The sequence below is a fragment of the Carassius gibelio genome, chromosome B18, assembly GCF_023724105.1.
Source record: "Carassius gibelio isolate Cgi1373 ecotype wild population from Czech Republic chromosome B18, carGib1.2-hapl.c, whole genome shotgun sequence".
NCBI classification, from domain to species: Eukaryota; Metazoa; Chordata; class Actinopteri; order Cypriniformes; family Cyprinidae; genus Carassius; species Carassius gibelio.
Window position 1 is genome coordinate 4,221,361 of NC_068413.1, and position 24,534 is coordinate 4,245,894.

Genomic DNA, 24,534 nt, shown 5'->3' on the forward strand with positions numbered 1-24,534 from the left:
TATGTAAATATGTGAATATTAGCAGCTCTTATTGAGTACATAAACAACCTGCTGAGCATGGTTGAGCTTACGGTTTCCTGGAAGTACCACACTAGTCTGTAGTACACTAGACTCAATAAATAAAATAAAATAAAATAATATAATATAATATAAAATAGATGCATTGTGAATGGTTCAAACCTTTTCGTAAGGGTCAGAGTCATAGTTGAGGCCTATGCCACAATCATCTGTGATTTCAGACAAATCTTCATCATCAAACTCCTCCAGACTGATGTCATGAGCCGGCCTGCAAACAGAAACACAAATAATGAATACAAAAGTTCAAATCAATACTCAAATCAAATCATGATTTTCTTTAAAAATCAGCAGGGTTGTGTGATGGTTAGAAAATATCATCATCTCTGTATAAAAACTATAACATCTATGAGATGTGCTGGCTAATATATGTGTGTATGTGTCCCTGTGGAAGTCTGATCTGAAATATGAGCTGCTAAGACATAGCAGTTTTTTTTTTCACACACACAGGTCACTAGCCCAAGAAATCCACAAGGTCACTCAGATTAGCTCTCTCTCTTTCATATGCACACACAAACACAAACACAGAAGCACAGCACCAGCTAAGACATGGTCAGCACACCTTTAAACAACATTTAAACATTATTGATAAGTGGGTTAGCATGCTGCTAAATAAGGCCAGCCTCTGTTTAGCCTTAATTGGCTCTACTTTGTCAGCAAAATGTATTAAGCCGGATTCTGGTGTATGCTAGCTGCTAACACAGGGACGATTTAGCCTCAGCTGAGCTCTACTGGGCTGACAGCAGTGCTGCAATGCAGCTTTTCACAGTCAGAGCACCACAAACACACAGACTTGTGATGTATGGAGGATCCACGACAGAACCAAAGAAAGAGGGAGGAGGAGAACGATTGTTTACTGGGTGCTCTTGTCTGAAAATATTGATATTTTTAATATAGATCTGGTTTCAGAGCAGAAGGCCCTATGTAATGCTTTAATCAATTTTTACAGTAATAAGTCTTAGTTATTAATCTACTAATATTGCTACAAAAAATTATTCATATGATGAAACACGCAGGTTAATATCAGCACTAAAATCCAAATAGTTAAGCACATTAAAAGTTGTTGCAATATAGAACATCACACATCAGTTAATTCTATAAATTGTTGTCAGCCCATCCATGAACCTGAGAGCAAAAACATTTTTTTATAAAGTAGATAAGTAATCATTCCATTAATGAATAGATATAAATTAAATAATACAAAATAAATTACACAAAAAAGCCCCAGGCCCTGTGATTTTTAGTGACAAACATGGTTAGAAACAATAATTTAATACTCAAATAATAAAAAAAATGCCTTTATTTAATTTATGAAGAAATAAAACATTTAAATACAATAACATAATAAAAACAAAAGTAAAATGGACTAAACTTTGTCGTTTAAAAGAAAAGCAGTTCACTCCAGATTTTTTATTTTTATTTTGTGGTTTCTGATCCCCTGTGTATACGCCTATTTGTAAACCAATATCATCTATGCACATCATAAAAACAGCTTCAAGTGGGCAAACATGATTTATGCTGTGATGAACTCATTACATTTACTAATTTGTGCTGTTTTGGTCTTTTAATGTGATCATTTCTCTGCTGGCACTCATAGCCTTTTTTCTCACAAGGCACATGTAAGTGAATCACGTTCATCAATAATGACTCATTGTGTTCTGTGAATGTTCAAGCTATTCCTGGTTTTTGTGTCACAGGTCAAAACTGCTGGACTCACTATGCTGACAAATGTTACCAATCGTCATCTAAAAACCACAAATCATTTAATCAGTAAAGTACAACTCCAAAACAGTGCTAAACCATGAATTGGTCTGCATTCAAATGGGTCATTTACATTTTTTCTTTCTCTTTGGGGTGTTACAAGGTTTTGGTGAATAATTAAGATCTGTAAAGTTGCATAGACTAAATTCTCAAATCCTGAGAGATATTCTTTATCAATTTTAGACTCTGTCACGCCCCCTAAAATGCCTCGTTTTAACACACCTCCACATGTCTATGTCACGATGTGGAAATATTTGTGTAATACTGTCCAAATGTTCACACAAAGAAAGGCGGCATGGTTTCAGTAACCGAAGTTAGTGTTGACTTTACTTTCTGAATCAGCTGCTGGGAGTATGTTTTGTTATTAGTTTAAGTATTTGCTATTGGCCTTTTCAAATTAGTTTTGCATGTGCGTGTGTGTGTGTGTGTGTGTGTGTGCGCGTGCGTGTGTGTGTGAGAAAGAGAGAGAGAGAGACAGGTTCACACAGTGGAGTCAGCTGTTTTAACCATGGCTTGTGTACTGCAAACACAAACACATAGAAACACATACGAGCTTCATCACTATTCATCACTATTGCCGCGTTTCCACCAAAATTAATTTAAATTAGGAACTTTTTCCGCCAGGAACTTTTTTCCACCCAGACCTGTTGCTTTTCTGTATTGCCACCGTGGCCTAAAGTACCGGGAAGATTAGGCAAATAGTCTAGTGACGTAGGTCTGCGCACGTTTCTCTATACAAAGTACACTGATTTTGGACGTGCATCCTCGGTAGTTCGGACTTTGGCAATTCGACTCAGGCGTGTGACGTCCGCGATGACGCAAATCCAGTAAATCTGCAAACAGCAGCGTATTTGATAACATCAGTCAGCTGACCATGGCTACTGCAATTTTCCTCTCTGTATATTAACAATAAAACGAAATAGGATATCAAATACCACTGCCTCCTTTCATTTAAACACAATAACAACTGCAGAAATTTACTTAGTTCAGGGAAATGTGTGTATATATATATATATATTATATATATATATATACACATACATACATACATACATACATACATACATACACATCCATTACAGTGAAACTAAATATTATATAAATTTGCCTTTTTTATTTTAATTTTAACATGGATAAATTGAATACAGACCAAAGTTAACTTGTTAGATTTACCCAAAATGAGTTATATTTTGTTTAGCCACTAAAGAGACATCAGAGCCAGTGGCACACATCAGAAGGTCTAGCCGAGGTGAGAGTGCTCTCTGCGGATACATGACAACCGAGCTCCCTCTGATCACGTGGAGCTCATCTCCGAAATCGGCGAAACACATTTTTAAATAGGCACTGTCTTTATAAATAAACTGCGGATTTGAGTTATAAACAACTACATTCTCACCTGAAATACTTTTTAAATTACATTTCATGACACAATAACAGTTATATTTTGAAAATGATCCGAATAAATGGTGGTTGAACTCAACCAATGCTGCGTAAACTCAACCAGTCAGGATGTTTAGCGCCCAAGTCCCGCCCCCGAAAGTACCGGAACTTTGAAAAAGTACTACCTCGCCAGCAGAGACTTTCTCATCGACAGTAAAAGAAATGGACACAGGATGAAAAATGCCTCGGATGTAAAAGTTATTTGCTGTCAAATTGATGGCAAAATGAATGGGGTCCGCTAACCAATGGCGGCGCCCAGGGATGCTTCAATAAAATATGAAACCCTGCCCTCCTGGAATTTCTGAGGGGTTTTTTTTACCCGGAACTTTATTTAGTTCCTGGTTCCTTCAGTGGAAACACACATAGTACCAGGCCAAAGTCCCTAGTTCCTGGGTAAAGTTCCTGCGGTGGAAACGCGGCATCAGTCACACCATTCTGTTCCCCTTTCGGTCTTGAACTGATGGTAAAACTAAGGACATTATTAACTGTCTTTACATTTATTTTGGAAGATGAAGCTCGTGATTATGGAAAGGGGCATTACATTTCAGACGAGTGCTAGCTGAATTGGTTGAGAATTCTACCGGTAAAAAAAAAATAATCATAGGTTTTCAACAACATTAGGGTCAGTAAATTTTTGGGTGTACTATCCCTTTAATTCACCATCAGTCTTTTTTTTTCTTCTGCAGAATATATAAAAGTGAAAAAAAAGTGAAGTCAAGTATGGTGACCCATACTCAGAATTCGTGCTCTATATAGAATGCAGTATAAAATACAAAACAAATAATTATCAATATGATTTTAAAAGTGGATCCACATACAACAAGGTTCAGCTTAATCTCTTGAGTTTAGAAAAGGCTTCCAGAAAAAGCGAATATTTCTCTAACCTCTGTCAACCCACCATCCTGATCAGAGCACCGTTTACAGGGATTTCAGTGCTGAACATATTTCTTCAAGAGCCTCTAATGACCCTCCCATGAGATGAAACTCGGAGTGTGGAAATAATCCCACATACATGAGAAAAACTCAGACAGTGGATTGTGCGCTTTGAAGATGTGTTTAAATGAGCTTCTGTTTAATCACTGGAATATCAGAGGATTTACCGTAGAAGAATGTCTTTCCACTGAGCAAGTCACCCCAGTGTGTGTGTTTGTGTGTGTGTTTATGGTATAATGCCACTTCTAAGACTAGCTAAACCAAATCATGCCTCACATGAAAAAACAAAATTAAAAAGAAAAACAGATCAACAGCAGATCTCGGTCTCCATTCACAGCCATGCTCAGATCTAAACTGTGGCTTGACAGCAGACGCTACAGGAGCTCCTGGGAGAAGCTGTGCTCTAGACTCTGAACCACTCTGTGATATTAGTTACAGATGCAAAGTGATTCATTAATTATGAAGGAGTTCACAAAAACCTGATCTAGCAGCAGTGCTAATGACGGGATGCATCTGCAAACACATTTAGCTTTGCATATTAACCTACAGTAAGTGGCAAAGTATTCAAAGTCAGTTTCACCTCATTAAAAGTGTTTTACACACACACACACACACCATAAAATAATGTGTTATTTTTTATATATATTATATATATATATATATATATATATATATATAAATGTGAAAAAAAAATCCCATAAACTCACTGCAGTAACGTCTTGGTGATATTTCGATATTGTTGTGACAGGTTTTGAATGTGCAAACACAGCATGTGTTCTGTGATGATACGGAGTGGTTATTTATTGGTAAATGGTTTAAAATGGTGTGAAGGAATGGGCGAAATCATTAACTAAGTCACAGCGACAAAAAGATTTAATAGGTCCCATCTACAGATGGGATGTTATTCACATAATCAAAGATAAAACAGCGGTTTTCTCAATGAACTTCTAACCTCTCCATAAACAGCCTTATCAATCTTGTGCATGAAGAGATTATTTATTAGGTTCCTTGCTGATGACCATCTTGATTGTTCCTTGTGTTTGATTGTTTCACAAAAAGACACAATTTTACTCTCCAGTCTTCCTGACAAACATTAGTCGGCTGCTCCATACCCATTAATCCTGATTACAAAAGGTGGGGCATGTTTCAGGCCCTGGGGGACGCACATATGCTGCCAATCATTGGCTGTTGCCATAGTAGCAGCGCTGTGCAAGGGATGATGTCACACCATTAGCAGACGCCTCTGAGACACACGGCAGGTTAAGTAGGGTGAGGTCACCTCTGCAGCTGTCACCATGACAACCACATCCCACCAGAGATGGGCTTAATGTGCTGAATCATGCATCTATTCTCTGAGATGGTTTGTTTTCAAACAAAGGTGACTTCTGGACTGTTGCATGCACTTTAATACAGTCCAAATGCAATGAAGAGTCAGATTAGAAAGAAAGTCAGAATAAAATAACAATACTATACAGTACAATACAAGATTTTTTTTTTTTTACACACACACACACAATATTTATTATGCTTGATTTCTGCAAATAATAATTAACCATAACACACTATAGAGTAAAAACTTAACTTTTCTTTCAAACATGCATTCTTGTTCTAACTATGGCTAAGTGATATTTACAAAAAGAAATATATATACTGTATATATATATATATATACACACACACACGCACACAGACATCCTTGAAGAAAATTTAATTAAACATCATGGATAAATAAATAGGATACTAAAACCAGCAGTACACAATGTAAAGTCCCTGTCTTTATGAGCGATTCATTAAATCATTAGTTCACACAATTCTAATTAGAAACGAATTGAATTACTGACTCAAATGACTCATTCAGGAACAGATTCATTTAGACAAAAACAGGCAAATATTTGTGTCTGTTGTTTGTTGAACTACTGTATAAAATCGGTATTATTCGCGATCGTGCTAGTATGCTGATATTCATAAAAATGTATATCAACTATATCATATATTGTATATTTTAAAAATATTTTTGTTGCTTTCATAGCTTGAATTATATGGCCATTCTAACCGCATTCTAGCTTAATCTTGCCGTGAATGCTTTTGAACTCTTAAATTATTTTTACTTTTTTTTTTGAGTGACACACTGTCAGCTCATATATCATTAAAACAACAATTACGATATTATCATAGATGTTAAATTTCTTAATTATATCTAGTTTGACATCTAAACAACAAAGAGAATGATCTGAGAATTAAGGGACACTAAATGAAGCAAAAACCCAGGAAACTCAGCCTCGAGTTCTACACAGAACTTGACTGCAAGTGTCTGCATTAATTATGAGCAAAGGAGTAGAAAAGGAAACGACAGAACAGTAAATGAGGAGAGAGAGAGGGAGAGAAATGTGCAAGACAAAGGTTAGACGAGTCATGAGAGATTTTGCAAGACTGGCTAATATTGTAGGGAAAAGAACAAAGGATAAAGAAGCTGATGTGTGTCTATGGTTGAATGAATATTTATATTTAGAACATTGATCTCCAGAATACTTGATTGGTCAATTGCCACATTTTGTTATCAAATATTGTAATATACCTACATTGTGCCAATCAAGTATGAATTAATGAATTAAGTAATGAATGTGTTTACTTTACGTCAATTTAAATCAAAGGTATACCACACTATTCAAAGATATGTTATAGAACAGTTCATGCTTCAAAAACCATTTCTAAGGGCATGTGTGACAACAGACCGGAAATACTTCCCAATACACTTCTCATTCTATAATGAAATTACGTCTCGTGACTCTCAGCAGCTGGAATTTAGTTCAGTTTACTTAGGACACACTGCTTATTTCACAGGTAGGTCACCAAACATTCCCATATTCTATATGATATTTTAATGTCATGTGGCCATACTGTACTGTACCATACTGTATAAAAGAATCCTGAAAATAATTAATCATAGTTTTCACCAAAATATTTAGCAGCATGACTGTTTCGAATTTGATCAGAAGCAATAAGATGTTTTTGCTACCAAGCAGATGTTTACTGCCAAACATGTACACAGACAAACATTTTCACAATATTTCTGTATTTCAAAGGGAGCAGCTGTAGACTTACATAAGCAGCTTAAGGAGAGGCTGCTTTTATAAGTGTATTTTACACTGCACTAGAATGTGTGTGCTATGCTCATCTCTTTATGTCCCTATGCAGTGTCTATTTGAGAAAACTTTAGGTTCTGTAGACAGCATCAGCACTAAGACCACAGCGCATTACCTAAGAGTACTGCTGAGCCATGCGTATCAAACACACACACACACACACACACACACACTCTATGCTCCCTGGTCAGTGAAGATCCATGCCATAATTCAACCCACACACAGTATGAGAACTGGGAAAAGCCCATTTGTGTACTAATGCTTCAAATTTTCTTTTTAAATATTTTTTCAAAAGTTTATATTTAAAAATATATTAGCTTCATGTGGAAACAACTAAATCAACAACAACAAATTTGATTTACTGTATTATTATTACTTATTATTAGATTAAGCAAAAATAGATTAAAACTTTCTACTGAATATGTTAAGATATTTAAATATATTTTTGCACTTTGTGTATGCATCTACACTTCAAATGCTTTGGCTATACACTTCGTAATAAGTTATTATTATCATTATTATTATTTTGAAGTTGCAATTAAAACAAAGATTATTAGATTACATTTTTAGAAGAAAATACTATTTCCATCTTACTAGTTAAACATTTCACATTTAATTCAGTGTCACTTGCCACTTGCAAATTTACTAACAATTTCTAAACTGAAATCTTTTCAAAGCAATTTTTTTTCCAGAGTTCAAAGTATTTGTGATGTGAATCATGCACATAAACAGAGAGCCAGAGGGTATGCCGTGTACAAATGTGTACAGTGTACAAAGCCTTTTTATCATGCCAGTAAAGCTACTTCAATCTGAGAGAGAGACTGATATTTTCTCTTCATTAAAGACATTATCCTGAGGCATTAGAGAATGCAGAGTGCAGCCCATTATTTCTACTCGGAGAGATGACAGGTTTATGGGAGGACAAGGGAAGCATATGAACCCATAATTCCACTGGAAAGTAAACAATGAGAGAAAAAGGATTACAAAGAGAGAGAGAGAGAGCAGATAAAGAGAAGAACAGCTGGAAAAAAAAGCAAGAGAGGTGCATCAATTTGAGCTGACAACAAAATCATAACTAAGCATTTTTTTAAGACTTGTTTGAAATCACCTGCCCTGTTCCAGCACAGGGCTTTCGTCGACGCTTGACCTGAGATCGTCAGACTGTCAGACATGTGATGTGACCTGTCAGACTCTTTTGATTCATTCTGCTGGAAGCTTAGGATTTTCTGATTGTTTTACCTCTGCTCACATGTACTGAGGGAAATGTAGTTTTAATATAAAGGTGGAAGGATCGCTTTGTATTAATGCACTAGAGCGAGCGAGAAAGAGCGACAGGAAGACTATAGCGTACTATGGAGAAAATTAACTGTCACTCATAGGATGGGTTATAGCCAACAATTTCTCTTCAAAACTGGTTAACTCTAAACTATACGTTATTTACGGTCACCGCACTTTTAAAATTTGTTGAAAAATGTTCCTCTCGGGTTATCAAAGAACAAAACTTCCTCCAAGTTCATCCACTGTTATCTTCTCACATTAAAATCCATATTTGACATGCAACATGTTTCTTTCAACATGTAAAACTGCATTGGACTTGTAAAAGGTGCTTTGTCTGTGCACACTTCTCTAAAACAGAGAAAACAGTATTATGGACAGAGGTCTCATATTTAGCCAGAAGCAAGAGTTTGATATGAAAACATATTAATGATGGATTTGTTTCAACACACAGCTTTTAACTTCACAACACTTAACTGATCGACTGTAGTCATGTTGATTACTTGTGGATTATTGTGATGTTTTTATCAGCTGTTTGGACTCTCATTCTGACGGCACCCATCCACTGCAGACGAATCTTGGGGAGCAATTGATTTAAAGCTAAATTTCTCCAAATCTGTTTTAATGAACAAAGAAACTCATCTACACCTTGTAGCAAATAACAGATGAAAAAAAATTACGCACCAGTAGCTAATCAACACAATAAAAACGGTTTTGTCAAATAACCTAAAACTGAACTTTATGCAGTAACATCTAAATTAACGGCTTTTATTCAATTCAAATATATAATTTAATATGTCTCGACGGCTACACCAAAAATAAAAGTCATTTTAAGGGTTGGATCAGGTGGAAACAGATCCTTACAGTAGCAACTGCATATATATACTGTTAAATATACTGTTTTCAGAAAGTGACATGACTCTATTAATCCATTTAAATGACTAATACTCAGTTGTACTAGGTACATTCATATTATGCACTGCACATCAAAACTCGATCTTAACATTTAAAAAAAAAAATGTTAATTTGACTTTAATAATGGTACAAAATGATAAAAGAGGTTACATTCAATACCCATTTTAGATGTCTTTGTAATATTACCGTAATGCCAATAATAATTTACAATTACAAGCAGCTGCACAAACACAATTAAATAGGCCTACTGTTCATTGGTAGCACTATATAATTACACAATTATGGGAACAAAATGTGGCCAAAATTTAAAATGCAGTTATGAGCATCACAACAGGGCGTGGGCCTTTCCAGCATATGCCAAATATCTCAGAGAGGATGCGTCAGGCAATGACATACCAGAAAAAAAAATAATAATAATCAGTCGTCTGCTCTTCACTCCATTTCATAAGTGCATTGGTTTACATACAAATTAAATCAGTGTCAGAAAAAAAAGAGACAAAAAAAAAAAAAAAAAACAAGGGCGTTATTGTTGATCCACATCAATAACACAAGGACGCTGAGCATCTTTCTTGCGGATGCTGATGATGCTGATGCTGATCTCTGGATGTGTTTGAGGACATTACAGACACATAAACAGCGCAGATGGTCACATATGAGCAGCTTATAGGAATAAAAATGCCAGAAGAAACGGAAACCCCGCGCATGCTCGAGAGAAATACTGCGTGTCTTACCTGCATCCCGGAGGAGAGAGGGAGTGGAAGGTGGAGAGAGAAAACATCTCAGCCCTGTCCGCCATCTTCTCAGTGACTCAAAAACAGAGACTGCAGATGCAGATGTCCGCAGCCCATCCACAGACGCTGGAGAAGCGGATATTAAATATGATCTCGCTTTATTCTCTCTCGTTTTCGGCTACACTGACTACTGACGCCCGATGGGAATCAAACCATTAAAACGGTCCAAACGCTGATCCAAAGAAATAGGAGTCAGATATAAAGAACGCACATAGGTGGTGATGTATTGATCTCGATTATTTGTGTTTCAGTCACACACCTGCTGATGAACCAGCGCTGTTTGGCGTGATCTGCGCGCTTCTGATGATGCTGGTGCTGATGAGGGAGGGGGCAGAGGCGCGTGCATGGATCTCAGAAATAGAACGAGCGGCTGTGCCAATCAACGTTAAACCGTTCCTATAAGTGGGTGTGGCTTAGAGGTCCAGAGGCTGTCTCTGATTGGTCATGTTGATGGGTTCATTCGAATTAATTGATTTATTTTCGCTCTCTTCGCTGTTTATTGAATTAAATGTCGATTAAAGTTTCTCAGTATAATTATTCGGGTATAAATAAAGGGATTATTCCAAAAAAAAATGTGTCTATTTCTGTTTTTAACAGCTAATTTTTCTCTTAATAGATTTTATCATAAATTTAACAAGATGAGGAATAAATAGCAAATGTTTTAGGTGTTATTTAATTTAAAACAATCAGTAAAAGCAGGTGTATTTTTATACATATCTCCATATATATATATATATATATATATATATATTATATTATATTATATTTATTTTTTGTAAAAGGTATTTATAAAACGTATAAAACTAACATTTGAATTTCAAGTTTATTATAAATATTAAAAAAATTTAAATGTATGAATGTAAAACGTTGCAAAGAATAGTGATTAGATAATTAATAATTAAAATAACCTTAATACAGAAGATATTGGTTAATATAGGCTACAGAAGTCTTGGGGAAATACTTTGCTGCAAAATTAGCTATAAGACTCGTCTTAAAACACTTCCATAATAAGTAGCCTTGATAATTGTTGCTTCAAATTGTGATGACAAAAGGAGCAGTTTGGTGAAAAACTGCCATTAAGGTTTATACATATTTGTTAGGTAGACTACAAAACTCCCATATTTTGTGGAATAAACCTGATATTACGTGGTATCAGATAGGCTGCTAAATTAAAAATAAAGTTTGCGGAGGATGCATTTGTATGTCAGAAAATATTTTTTTAGTAGCCTATAAACGTATTTATCTCCAAAAACGTTTGAGATTGAAATGCATCTCAATGGACGATTTGTTTTTTGAGCCGCCAAGCGCCATCTAGAGGATGAACGTTTTGTGTCTGTTTAAAAACTGTAAACTGCTCAATAATCGGCCTCTGTATATCGTTCAATATGGGGTCAGAATTGTTGCATTATTCCAAATAAATAGATTATTATCCATAAATAAATGTAACGAGATTCACAAAAATATATCAAATTCACAAATAAATGTAAAGAGTTTCACAAAAAAATATAAAACGCACAAATAAATAAAATGAGATTTGCAAATAAAAAAATATATATTTACAAATGTGTTTAATGTCACAAACACAACTCTACCTGGCATTTATTTGTGCACCGCTGTCTGTGCATTTGTAAATTACTGCACGCATTTGTGGATCGCTTCCTGTGCATTTGTGGATTTGAAACACTTCTAGTGTCGACGTGCAGATAAATCCACAAATAAGTGGACTCCACCCACCGTCTACTTAACCCAATCAGACAACGCCCATGTTGCACTGACCAATCGCAGCACGCTCTCTCTCCAACCAATCACGTTTTGCCTAACAACCAGGGCGGGATCAGACACATGAACGCGAGTCACTCGCTACAGTCTCTTCAACATGGCCGATCAAGAGGAGTAAAGACAGGTGAGTGATGCTAACACAGTAATTAACTGAAGTTTTACCAGGTTCTTGATATGTCATCATTTGTCATAACTAGTGAGGTAGTTTGACAATTTACACCATGATTTAATAAGTTATTATTTGCTCTCAAGCACCATTTCGAAGACTGTCGCATTTGTCTGCCACATACATCAAGGGTGTCTTAATTCTAAAATGGACCATTATTCATTGTGAGGTGTAAATTGTTGTAATTTCTTTACTTTTGAATTTCTTTACTTGTGGCCTACAAAATGCGACCTCCTTGAGAAAGCAGCCATCGAAACAGTCAGCGGATTTATTTTACATTTAGAATTACTGAATTAGTTTATTAGATTAAATAAACTATTACTTAATATTGAGTGCAAGATGAAGAATATGTGAAGCTGCGGGTAGATTCGATGTGCGCCTGTAGTAAGGTTGCCAACTGCGCTAATTATACAGATATACGTTTGGGGTAAGATCTTCCACTGCATATTACATGAGACTCGGTTTTATTCCCCCTTGTCACCCCCCGCAGTGGCATCGTCTCAGATACTACGAGTATGTGTGAACTGAGGGTCATAAGCTGTTGTTACGTTACCTGGAATGCATGACATGACCACAGCCTGTTCATAGATTTATTGTAATTTATTATAAAGCACATTTGAGGAAAAATTGGTATGTCGTTCAGGTTACTATGATTGGAAGTATTAATAACATGTATTTAGTTACCACTTATAGTCCAACTGAACTTCTTGTACTACAAGTGGTAACTAAATACATATTGTTTTAAATAGAGGTAGTATATTAAAAGCACATTTTAGTTTATGGTGTCTCAAAAGAGCACAGTTGAGTACACTTAGATGTTCTTAAGATTATATTTTTTATTAATACTTTGCAAATCAAATTAGCGATATTTATTGTTTTAATATGTATTATAAATGGCTTAATTACAATATAAATCCTGTAAAAAGTATTTTTCAAACTTCTCATTCTAAGACTCATTGCAGTTTGACAGTTTTAATGCATACAACCTTCCATAAAATGTTAAGAGTTGTTTGTATGCATCTTCTGATTATTTTTCCAGTCAGTTACTACAGACCAGCTACAAAAGCTTACATCATTTTGGACTGGATGGGAAGTCCCATCCAAGAATCTCCAGGTAAATGTTTGGAATGGAAGATACTTCAAGGCTTCTACCTGCAGCAGGACCCTGATGATACCAGCTGAAATAACCACAATGGATAACTTTGCATCTACATTGCAAGCTTGTGCTAACACATCCTCCACTGGATTTGGACTCATTTAATTCTGGACACTGGTTCTATGTATTTTTTTTTCTATGTACAAGTAATAATAATAAATAAAGTACTTCAATAACATTTTAAAATAAATTTAATTATTTTACATGTCTTAAAAGGTTGTTTCCACAAGTTTTACTTAAGATACAACTATATATACACATTTACAACCTTGCTGTCAAAATTAGAGCAGCAGAAATAAACCTTCAAATATCCCTTTATTCAATCAAAGTCTGTACATATGTGAGAGTCTTGAGGTATACATCTACTCCAAATGAATCAGACACTTGCAGTGGGTCAATTTGCTCATTTGTGAGTTGTGGCCTGTGAATTACAGGCACGTTGACTGCAAAGTGAACATGGTCAGCATCTCCACCATCTTGTTCAACTGCCATTGAGTCTGAATATTCCATCTAAAGGTAAACAAATAAATCATTTTAAATATTGGTGGTTAATCTAACAGAGCAAAACCAATAAAGCATTGTAAGAAGAAATAATTACCTCAGGGTTAATTATTGGATTCTCTCTCTGGCCAAACACATTCTCTCATCCAACGAACGATAGTTGTATGAGTGACACCTAAAATGTTACTGATGTTTTCCTGGGGTAATCCAAGCTTCAGAAAGTGGATTAGTCTGTCATTTGCTGCCTCACTGTCCTAAAATGCATAATAACAAACACAGAACATTTTGATCAATGAAATAAACCTTGTTCACAATGAAATATTAGTCTAATTGGTAAATACAGCACAGTACTTTAGATTTTTTTATTTTTAGCAGATAGCAAATATTCCAACAATATTTTTAAATGTAACATGCTACATGACCAAGTGGTCATTTAATTACCTTAAAAAAAAAAAATTAAATAACACAGACGGACGGATGGGTTCAGAAAACACCAGAGAGGTAGAAAACTGGGAAACACTAGTTAAATTACAAATAACGTTATAGTTTTATTTTGGATGTTACTACAGTAATGAGCATTATATATAATAGTAATTAGTGGAGCGGCTTGGCCCTGGTGTCAGATCCCTGGCGATGATCTGCACTAATGCCCGAGCAGCACTTTCACCTTGTGCAGAAAGGCCCTGAACAAACAGTAAGTAAACACAAACTGCAGCCAAATATTTAACTGAACAGACTGTAGTTTAAAGGTGCATGGAGTAACCGTTCCAGTTATATACAAGGGAACATAATAATGAGGAAAGCCAACTTTTCACTAGTGATGGGAAGTCAGGTTCTTTTTTCGAAAACTGGTTCTTTTCGACAGTTAATTTCAATTAACATGTCATGCATTCCAGGTAACGTAACAACAGCTTATGACCCTCAGTTCACACATACTCGTAGTATCTGAGACGATGCCACTGCGGGGGGTGACAAGGGGGAATAAAACCGAGTCTCATGTAATATGCAGTGGAAGATCTTACCCCAAACGTATATCTGTATAATTAGGGCAGTTGGCAACCTTACTACAGGCGCACATCGAATCTACCCGCAGCTTCACATATTCTTCATCTTGCACTCAATATTAAGTAATAGTTTATTTAATCTAATAAACTAATTCAGTAATTCTAAATGTAAAATAAATCCGCTGACTGTTTCGATGGCTGCTTTCTCAAGGAGGTCGCATTTTGTAGGCCACAAGTAAAGAAATTCAAAAGTAAAGAAATTACAACAATTTACACCTCACAATGAATAATGGTCCATTTTAGAATTAAGACACCCTTGATGTATGTGGCAGACAAATGCGACAGTCTTCGAAATGGTGCTTGAGAGCAAATAATAACTTATTAAATCATGGTGTAAATTGTCAAACTACCTCACTAGTTATGACAAATGATGACATATCAAGAACCTGGTAAAACTTCAGTTAATTACTGTGTTAGCATCACTCACCTGTCTTTACTCCTCTTGATCGGCCATGTTGAAGAGACTGTAGCGAGTGACTCGCGTTCATGTGTCTGATCCCGCCCTGGTTGTTAGGCAAAACGTGATTGGTTGGAGAGAGAGCGTGCTGCGATTGGTCAGTGCAACATGGGCGTTGTCTGATTGGGTTAAGTAGACGGTGGGTGGAGTCCACTTATTTGTGGATTTATCTGCACGTCGACGCTAGAAGTGTTTCAAATCCACAAATGCACAGGAAGCGATCCACAAATGCGTGCAGTAATTTACAAATGCACAGACAGCGGTGCACAAATAAATGCCAGGTAGAGTTGTGTTTGTGACATTAAACACATTTGTAAATATATATTTTTTTATTTGCAAATCTCATTTTATTTATTTGTGCGTTTTATATTTTTTTGTGAAACTCTTTACATTTATTTGTGAATTTGATATATTTTTGTGAATCTCGTTACATTTATTTATGGATAATAATCTATTTATTTGGAATAATGCAACAATTCTGACCCCATAGTTCAAGAGCTAAGATTTTGCAGCACGATGTTTTGTGTGGGCAGAACACAGACTGCAGTTCAATATCACTAAAGAAATCAGTGCCCTCTGGCGAAACATGACAGTTCAATCAATACAGTCACTCACAATATCAAGTCCTGCTGTTCTCTGAAACCAATGTAATAACACGCCACTATTTAACAGACAAATTACAATCTTAAGCAAAAAATTATATTAATTTTCCTTTTTATGAAATAATCAACCAATTTTTTTTTTTTTTTTTTTTTTTTTTTTTTGATGTTTAAGCTAATGCAGCTAATGTCATGATTTTATTGGCGTGAATATTAGTAAAATACAGAATGTTCCTAGAAAGATTGTGCAATGTAAGACATCTCTGGGGAAAAGTCCAACAGATTAATTATCAAGCACAGCATGTTTGCTCATATCAATAAACATATGTCTATGTAACAACGATGGAGCATAGATCGTTCAGTTGGATAATTAACCCTCATTCTTCCACAAAAGAGCTGTTCAGTAATTGGTGCTGAAAGCCTTACTAACAAGAATAACCACAGTGGTGGAAGAGAGTAATGCAGGGAACATGGTGTGCTGCAATTCAAATATGAAGGTCGTTTTAGGACCTGGGTTTCCCGTATATTTGCAGACAGAGTGCAAATATTAGGTTAGTGTGAATGAGTGTTTGTGTGAGAATTGAGAAAGACAGAGAGAGTTTGAGAGACTGAATGATGTACTCCCCACAGTATTTAAATTTCAGCTGTAAATGCTGTAAGATCTGATCACAAAATGCTATGGAATTTAATCTTTGCACAAATATGTCTCAGATGTGCAAGTTATCTCTGATTATTAACCAGGCTGGTTTTAAGAAACACTGACACTTTAAACATTTTACTTTTGTTTTTAATTGGACTTTTTCTCCAATTCCTAATTAATTTTTTTTGCCCCAATTAGTTTCTGACTCTGTTATCTTCCTAACTGTAATCAACAATAACAGAGCATTACCCACACAAATACTATCACACTAATACACATTACAATAAAACATTACTAAACAGTACACAATATAAGAATCCACTGTACTACTTATAAAATAAATACTTTTAAAACAAAATGTTGTTTCAAAAATAAGGTAAATCATCATTTTATTCTTCATCTAAAACACATTTTAATATTACATTTAAAGTTAAATTACATATTCTATATTCTAAGTTACTTCAGTTAACTATTTAATGGAGTTTACTGTAAAATGTTCCTACATTAACTACATTTCCCAATATTCATTGTAGTCGTAATGGAACTGACCAATCAGCGCTCTAAATTTAAGGGGCGGTACTAGAAATGCGTTGCGTCATGCCGCGCTATCCAAATCTGATTGGTTAAAATAAACGTCAATCTCTAATGACAACGCTAGCGGTTACTTCTCAAGGAAGTAGGGGGAGTTGAAGTGGGAAGATGTTTAATTAACAGTCTTTACAGTTTGTTAATACGTCTGCGTATTTAATGTAACAGTTAAGCAAAGGTCAAGTGGAAAGAATAGCTAGTAATTTTACCGAGATTTTTAATCCTACTCAAAGTCTCTTCTCTCGTCGTAAACGGTGTTCTGTTATCGCGAGTGATTAGACGTTTTATTGGTGTGGTGCATGTGCGTTTATTAACGTTCAATTAATGCTGCTTCTGGGGCCAATAGGTGTCATTACTTATAGCGGTTCGTTTCTCACACTCTCTTAAAGGAGCATTGGATTTCTAGCGCGTAAGATCATGAATTCCGGTCCGACAGTGAAGTGCATGAGTGATGGAGCTGGGAGTGTAGGCAGATGCGTCGAGGATGAAGCGGTTCCAAACAGACCTGCTTGCGGAGACTCACTGATGGCGGCCGAGGAGAGACACGCGAGATCCGCCAGTCCCCGTGGTGTGAACGGAGAAGATGATTCCGAAGCGGAGTCCCATCAGGACGGTCGTAACGTGGATGTGGACCGGGAGACTAGGAAGAGGGCGTTCAGCTGGTGCCGTGACTTTCTGTCCGGATCATGGAAGGCTATATCGGAGCATGACTTTCAGATCCAAATAGTCAGGCGAGTAAAACTATTTATAAAATAACTTTAGGTCTCAAAATTATTTCATTTAACTTTTCATATACACTATTCAACATTTGAAGTGTAACTTTCATCAAAAGTTCTGCTAAAACCAAAATGGACTCGTCTTCGGACAACCTTAATTAACTTTTCTGATCAACTTCAAAATGTTGAGATATATATATATATATATATGAAGTTTCTTATGCTCATCAAGATTTATTTATACCAAATAAAAAACGTTTTTTTTTTTAAATATTATTGCAATTTAAAATAACATTTTATATTTTTAATACACTTTATAATATAATTTATCCCTGTAATGCAAAGCTGAATTTTCAGCATCATTACTCCAGTCTTCAGTGTCACACGATCCTTCAGAAATCATTCTAATATGTTGATTTGTAATCAATGTTGGAAACACAAATAAAAAGATAAATAGAATGGTGTTTATTCAAAATAGAACTTTTATGTTACAATATACGCTACTAAAGGATCATGTGACACTGACGGCTGGCATAAAGGCTGATGAAGAGTCAGTGGTGCGTCACAGAAATAAATTATATTTTAAAGTATATTAAAATAGGAAATCAGTATTTGAAATTGCGGTAATATTACACAACATAGCTAGGTTTTTTTTCCTTCTGTATTTTGGATAAAAGAAATACAGCCTTGATAAGCATCAAAGCCTCCATTTAAAACATAAAAAAACCTTACAGATCCCAAACTTTTAAATGACAGTGTACATGTATGTCACACACACACACACACACACACTACATATACACAGAATAAAGAGCAATACTGTTTTTTTCCCCCACAGTGGAGGACTCAGTAACCTGCTGTACATGTGCAGTTTACCCGATGATGTTCAGCCCACCGGGGTCGAACCTCCACGAGTTCTGCTCCGGATCTATGGGGCCATTCTACAGGTGTGCCACCCTGACCATATTATATGTTAAATAGACCTAATATGCTGTTGCAAAAGCTGATTAGCTGATAAAAGTCTATATCTTGGGCAAGATGTTTATTGCCCAGTGCTGTCAATTCCCTGATGTCATATAACTATGTAATCGTGCTATGCATGTTTCTTCACACACAGGGAGTGGATTCTCTGGTTTTGGAAAGTGTGATGTTTGCCATTTTAGCAGAGAGAGAGTTGGGCCCACATCTCTATGGCATTTTCCCAGAAGGCCGTCTAGAGCAGTACTTGCCTGTGAGTCTTAAACCAAAATGCATGTTTTCAAAATAAACCTTTAAACACAGCTACACTTGAATTATGCAGTCAAGCTTCAGAGAGATTTGCATGCCTTAAACGTAGATACAATATTTGATCTCATTCCACATTTCTGTATGCATAATCTAAGAGTGATAGTCAGATGTTTTTTCTCTTGCACAGAGTAATCGCTTGTGTACGGAGCAGTTGGGGTTGCCAGAGATCTCGGCTGAAATAGCCAGTAAAATGGCACGATTCCATGGGATGATGATGCCATTCAACAAGGAACCCAAATGGCTGTTTGCAACCATTGACCGGTAAAAGTCCCACACTATCTTCTGACTGCAGTCCAACGGTTAAAGAAACAATCACTACCTCTGTATTGTTTTAATTACATGCTTCTATCCCAGAATATGCAGATTACTATTCATACCTGAAAACTGTGTAACTATAAAAACATTAGCTTATATTACAAGCAAGACTGGCTGAACCAATGAGTTTGGCTGTTTGGGAACAGACATGCTGTATTTTGTTCACAAATCACAAGCTTTAATTACTCCATTTACCTCAAGAATAAAAGAATGTGCCTCAGATAAATGGAATTGAGCTAGTGTATCACATGTACCTTAATATGTTTATTTAATTTAAATTATGCAGATGGTGGTTTATCATGTGTGCTGTGTGTATTTCTATCGGCGTGAGTGTTAAAAATGACCGTTTATTCTTCTGAACAGGTATATGGAACAGGTTAAAACAATAAAATTTGAGCGTGAAGCTCACATCAAGAAATTTACCAAGCTTAGGAAGTATGATCTTCCTGCAGAACTGGAGAATCTGAGGTGAGAACGATGACGTGTAAATTAAAAGAGCTGAAAGGATAGCATGTTGTGATACTAAATGGCCAAGATATAAATGCATGTTCACACTACTGTTCCAAAGTTTGGGGTTGCTAAGATTTTTTTATTTTTTTAAGTCTCTTAGTTTCATGTATTTGATCAAAATACGCTAAAACAGTAATATCGTGAAAATAGAGTTTAAAATGACCGTTTTCTATTTGAATGTATTGTAAAATGTCATTTATTCCTGTGATGCAAGGCTGAATCTAGTCTTTAGTGTCACGTTCCTTTGTCATCTTAACATTCTAATATGCTGATTTGATGCTCAAGTAACAGTCATTGTTATCACTAATGGTGGTCTTGCTTAATATCTTCAGGATTCTTTGATGAACAGAACATTCAAAAGAATAGCATTACTTTTGTAACATTATAAAATGCCTTTACTGTAACTTAATCAATTTAATGCATTTTTGCTAAATACAAATATTAATTAGACTACTTTCAAAGAAATTTTTTTTTTACTGACCCCAAAACTGTTGAACAGTAGTGTAAGTGTGTTTGTATGCGAACACCTTTAGCCCAGTTCCAGGCATCACTGATTAGACACGCTTACAGGAAGCTGCATTCTGTGCATACTCAGCTTGCTTGGTCAATCACACACACACACACACTCACAAATGTGACTGTAACTTTTCTCTAAATTAAATGCTTGTCTACCACTCTGTGTTCCTGCTTTTTCTGCACTTTTTGTTCACTCGTTCACTAATCATTTTAAAAGCCGGTTTATAGGAGCAATATGATAAAGTAGCTCTTAATCATGTGCGGTCTCTGTTTGTCAGGTCACTGCTGGCAGCTACTCCCTCTCCAGTTGTGTTCTGCCATAATGACGTACAGGAAGGTAAGAGATATCACATTCACATTCGTGCACGCATACCAGAGTCCTGCCAGCTGCCTAATCTGGTGATCTGATACGGGTCTGTCAGTCACTGTTGTGTTGTACCATTGTGTAACATATCTGCCCTTTTACCTATAAAATCATACGATGTTCTTCAGGCAATATCCTCATGTTAGATGGCCGAGAGAATTCATCTGACAAACTAATGCTTATTGATTTTGAATACAGCAGCTATAACTATAGGTAAGCCTTCCCTATAAAACATACTACATGTAGCTGAAAATGCAAATGCAACTCTGAAGAACTACTATCTTCTCTTGGTTTGCTCTGAGTGCAGAGGCTTTGATTTTGGGAATCACTTCTGTGAATGGATATATGACTACACATATGATCAGTGGCCCTTCTACAAGGCAAAGGTGGAGAATTACCCCAACAGACAACAGCAGGTGAGTCACACACACTACAGCCGATCATTAATGGTCTTAATATTACACAAGATGAGAGGGGATTTAAAAAAAAAGGCAGATATCCGATATATTAAGGAATAAACAATGGTAGTACAAAAATGTGAATAAAAACCTGCAACCTTAGAATCATTATAACATGCCGGATTAACAGTATTATTATTATTATTAATTTTCAAATGCAATTTTTTTATGTAAATGCAATACAGCATCATCATAAATTATATTTGACATTAATGTGTGCTTGGTATTTCTCTTATAAATTGATGACAAATGATTCGTCAGTGTTGAAAGGTCATTTGTGTTGGACATAATGTACATGTAGTTTGGTGAGGCTGTCATCTAGTGGAAAGTTTTGGAACTGAAGGGACATAAAAAGTGTGTCAAAGGTTGACTCTAGAACTTGTAGAGGTCAGTATAAGCAGCATACAATGGTAATATCTAATAGCATTAGAAATGACAAATTATTAGAAATTTGTAAAGTTGTCTCATGGGGCAGGGGACAATGTAAGTCTCTTATAAATATCAAAACGGATATTATTTTGAGCCTGTTTGCGGTTTGCTTTTCAGTTACATTTTATCAGACACTATCTGTCAGAAAAGGGGGGCGTTTTACCTGCTGACCAAGCCAGGATAGAAGAGGACATGATCATTGAGGCAAACCGGTATGAATTGGATTTTCTATCAGACTTTTATTGACATAACATGGGAAAAGTGTCACGGTGTACCATCTAATGTATTTTCACCTTTACCTCTAGTAACACTGTTATCGGTTTGTCTCAAAAATCTCATGCACACAAACAGGTTCGCCCTCGCGTCTCATTTCCTCTGGGGTTTGTGGTCCATTATTCAAGCCAAGATCTCCAAAATCGAGTTTGGATATATGGTAAACTAAAAACAACTTGCAAACAAATGCTACCCCTTACAAACATTTTTCTAATCATTCTATGATGATTCATTTAGGACTGTCATTATATTAAAATTGTTAATTGATAATCAGTTTAAAACTAACTGTTGAGTAACTGCATATCTGTGGTGGCCAATACAGCAGCTAAAATATAAATATTCATTTATACATTCATATAAGTTTGTAGTACATGTCCATCTTATTTGAGAATTATCCATAAACCAATGAATAATACTCAATTGTGAGAGCCAAAACAGCATCATAGTCATGTGTACAGTAAATATAAGCATGTGTACAGAACTGATCTGAAGACATGTGAAACATTAAAGCCCTCTCTCTTTTGTTTTTCCCCAGGACTATGCACAGCACAGGTTTGACACGTACTTCAAACAGAAGAAGCTCTTTTCCTAAATAGTGACTTACAGCATTTGCTTCAGGATATCATTTTGCATCATCTATTGTTTAGGTATTGATTTAAACAAAGAAACAAAAACAAAAAAAAAGAATTCCAGAAAGGGCACAGTACGAAACAATTGAGACTGCTAAAGAACGGTTCGTCCTTGGGGACATTCATTTTAAATAACGCAAATTCCAAAGATGACCTGCCTTAAAGTCACATTTTGTAGGGCTTTATTATAGCTGTTACAAATTATCTGCAAACCTAGATACAATTCACGTACTGTTCGTACCACTTCATTATACAAGACGAACCGTAAAATTCATTTTGTCAGTTTATTTATAATAATGTAACTGCATTTTTGAATTTTTAATGTGTTTACATTCTAACTTGCTTGTGATTCTATCAAGAATCAGTCTGTCCATCATAATTACTGTGTAAACACAGGGTCCAGTGATATCTCTTCATTTTTGTGTCTTAGTTCCAACAAAAGCAGCGGAGAAGCTTATTTAATTTTCCTCCGAAGTGTTTTACAACATTGCGAAATTATTGCATCCTTCCTATATTTACATACTGTGAAATACATTGCACGTCTTTTCTTTTTTTTTACTCAGGAGTCAGTTAATAAGAATGGCACATAAACTACTCTTTCTTTCTGGTTTTCATGCCATTTAACTTTGCCTGGTGATAATAGGAAACAATGTCTTGAGCTATGCTTTTTTGTGTTTTACTTGGGATTTGACCAGTCTTTGCTCTGCCATATTGTGATGTAGCAATAACTATTGTCTACAGTCATCCTGTATAAATATAGTCTGAGCTGCACATAAAGGAAATACCACCTCAAGAACCGAAGGTTAATCACCAAACTGACAAAAGCCTTTTTAAAAGAAAATAAGTTATTTTATGTAACTGCTGATGTGGTTTTTCGGTTTTAATTGTTTTGTGGTAATTTATATTTTTTTAATTGTCCAAAGCAAGTATTCTGTGTTTTGTTCAAACTAAATGGTAAAAGCTTCTCTGAATCATTCTTCAGTTGAAAAGTGGCAGAAGAAGAACAATACCAATGAAGGATAGTCGCATTATAAAGTGAATTAGTGGGATCATCATCTTAAGAATCCGAGTACATTGTTGGAATCATATTGGGAGAATTTGAATGGTTAAACTGATGCTCTTGTATTTGTCCTCGTCTATAAACAAATGTATCTGTATCATTTTCACAATGCTTTATTTCCCGTTTGTTGTAACAAGTTCAGGGACAAAAGAAATATTGAGGGACCATGAACATTTTAAGATGGGCTTCTTTAACATGCTCCCAATAAAATTGTTCATATTGAATCTGTGATTCTTAATATTGAGTTGAGAAGCAATTGCACTGTTAGAACCAATGTTAACTTCTATAATTGCTTTGGCTAATTCAAGTTATACTGTAGACTTGTCTTTGGTATGTTTCCATTTGTTCTTTGGCAATGCAGGTATACATTCATTTTGCTCATTAAAAAAAAAAATCATGCTGGTGTGAATGTTGTATTTGAAATTTTAGGAGTAACTTGAAAGTTAAAGATCCAAGTTTGTGGCATGAGTTTGATCCTTTCTGTCATATTTTAACAATATATTTTGTGTATATGATAATGCACTAAGATAATGCACTATTCAAAACACTACTACTGAAAATTAAGAATGTTTAAAACATATAGATCCATATAAAGAATATTAATCGAGCTTCATCAGTTCCCGACATGGTTCAAGTGTTGTATAATTCAGTAGACAGAACAGAAGGGCCCACCATATTTTCTTTCCTGCTCCAG

The 24,534-nt window shown here is 35.5% G+C and overlaps 2 protein-coding genes and 1 long non-coding RNA gene across 4 annotated transcripts in view; 1 reads left to right on the forward strand and 2 right to left on the reverse strand.

The window, feature by feature from the left end:
• LOC127977551 (C-Jun-amino-terminal kinase-interacting protein 2-like) overlaps positions 1–10,667 on the reverse strand; it is a 29,817-nt gene extending 19,150 nt beyond the window's left edge. Inside the window, exons 1-2 of the mRNA XM_052582473.1 lie at positions 10,274–10,667; positions 181–286 (exon numbers count right to left, since the gene is read on the reverse strand). Of these exons, the coding sequence (XP_052438433.1) occupies positions 181–286; positions 10,274–10,338 (171 nt within the window). The 5' untranslated portion in view covers positions 10,339–10,667. The remainder of the gene's footprint in view (positions 1–180; positions 287–10,273) is intronic.
• Positions 10,668–13,732: 3,065 nt separating this feature from the next.
• Positions 13,733–15,931, reverse strand: LOC127977553 (uncharacterized). The gene is made up of 3 exons (XR_008158255.1): positions 15,427–15,931; positions 14,033–14,189; positions 13,733–13,944 (listed from the first exon to the last, which is right to left on the reverse strand). It is a non-coding gene; the product is annotated as an uncharacterized LOC127977553 (long non-coding RNA).
• A 1,417-nt stretch (positions 15,932–17,348) lies between these two features.
• Positions 17,349–24,064, forward strand: LOC127977552 (choline/ethanolamine kinase). 2 transcript variants are annotated; one of them, XM_052582474.1, is made up of 12 exons: positions 17,349–17,584; positions 17,673–18,014; positions 18,838–18,946; positions 19,117–19,230; positions 19,414–19,547; positions 19,965–20,069; positions 20,906–20,964; positions 21,120–21,204; positions 21,299–21,407; positions 21,996–22,090; positions 22,230–22,311; positions 22,687–24,064. In XM_052582474.1, coding segments are annotated over exons 1-12 (1,293 nt in total). In that variant the 5' UTR covers positions 17,349–17,582; the 3' UTR covers positions 22,744–24,064. The 2 variants fall into 2 exon arrangements, with proteins under 2 accessions (XP_052438434.1, XP_052438436.1); XM_052582476.1 differs by having other exon boundaries at positions 17,349–18,014.
• The last annotated feature ends 470 nt before the right edge of the window (positions 24,065–24,534 follow it).

Bases quoted from the DNA above. Each gene is read 5' to 3' on its own strand.
- LOC127977552 (XM_052582474.1), top strand. The intron at 18,015-18,837 runs GCGAGTAAAACT...TTTCCCCCACAG, and splicing joins TTTCAGATCCAAATAGTCAG to TGGAGGACTCAGTAACCTGC. The intron at 21,205-21,298 runs GTAAGCCTTCCC...CTCTGAGTGCAG, and splicing joins TACAGCAGCTATAACTATAG to AGGCTTTGATTTTGGGAATC.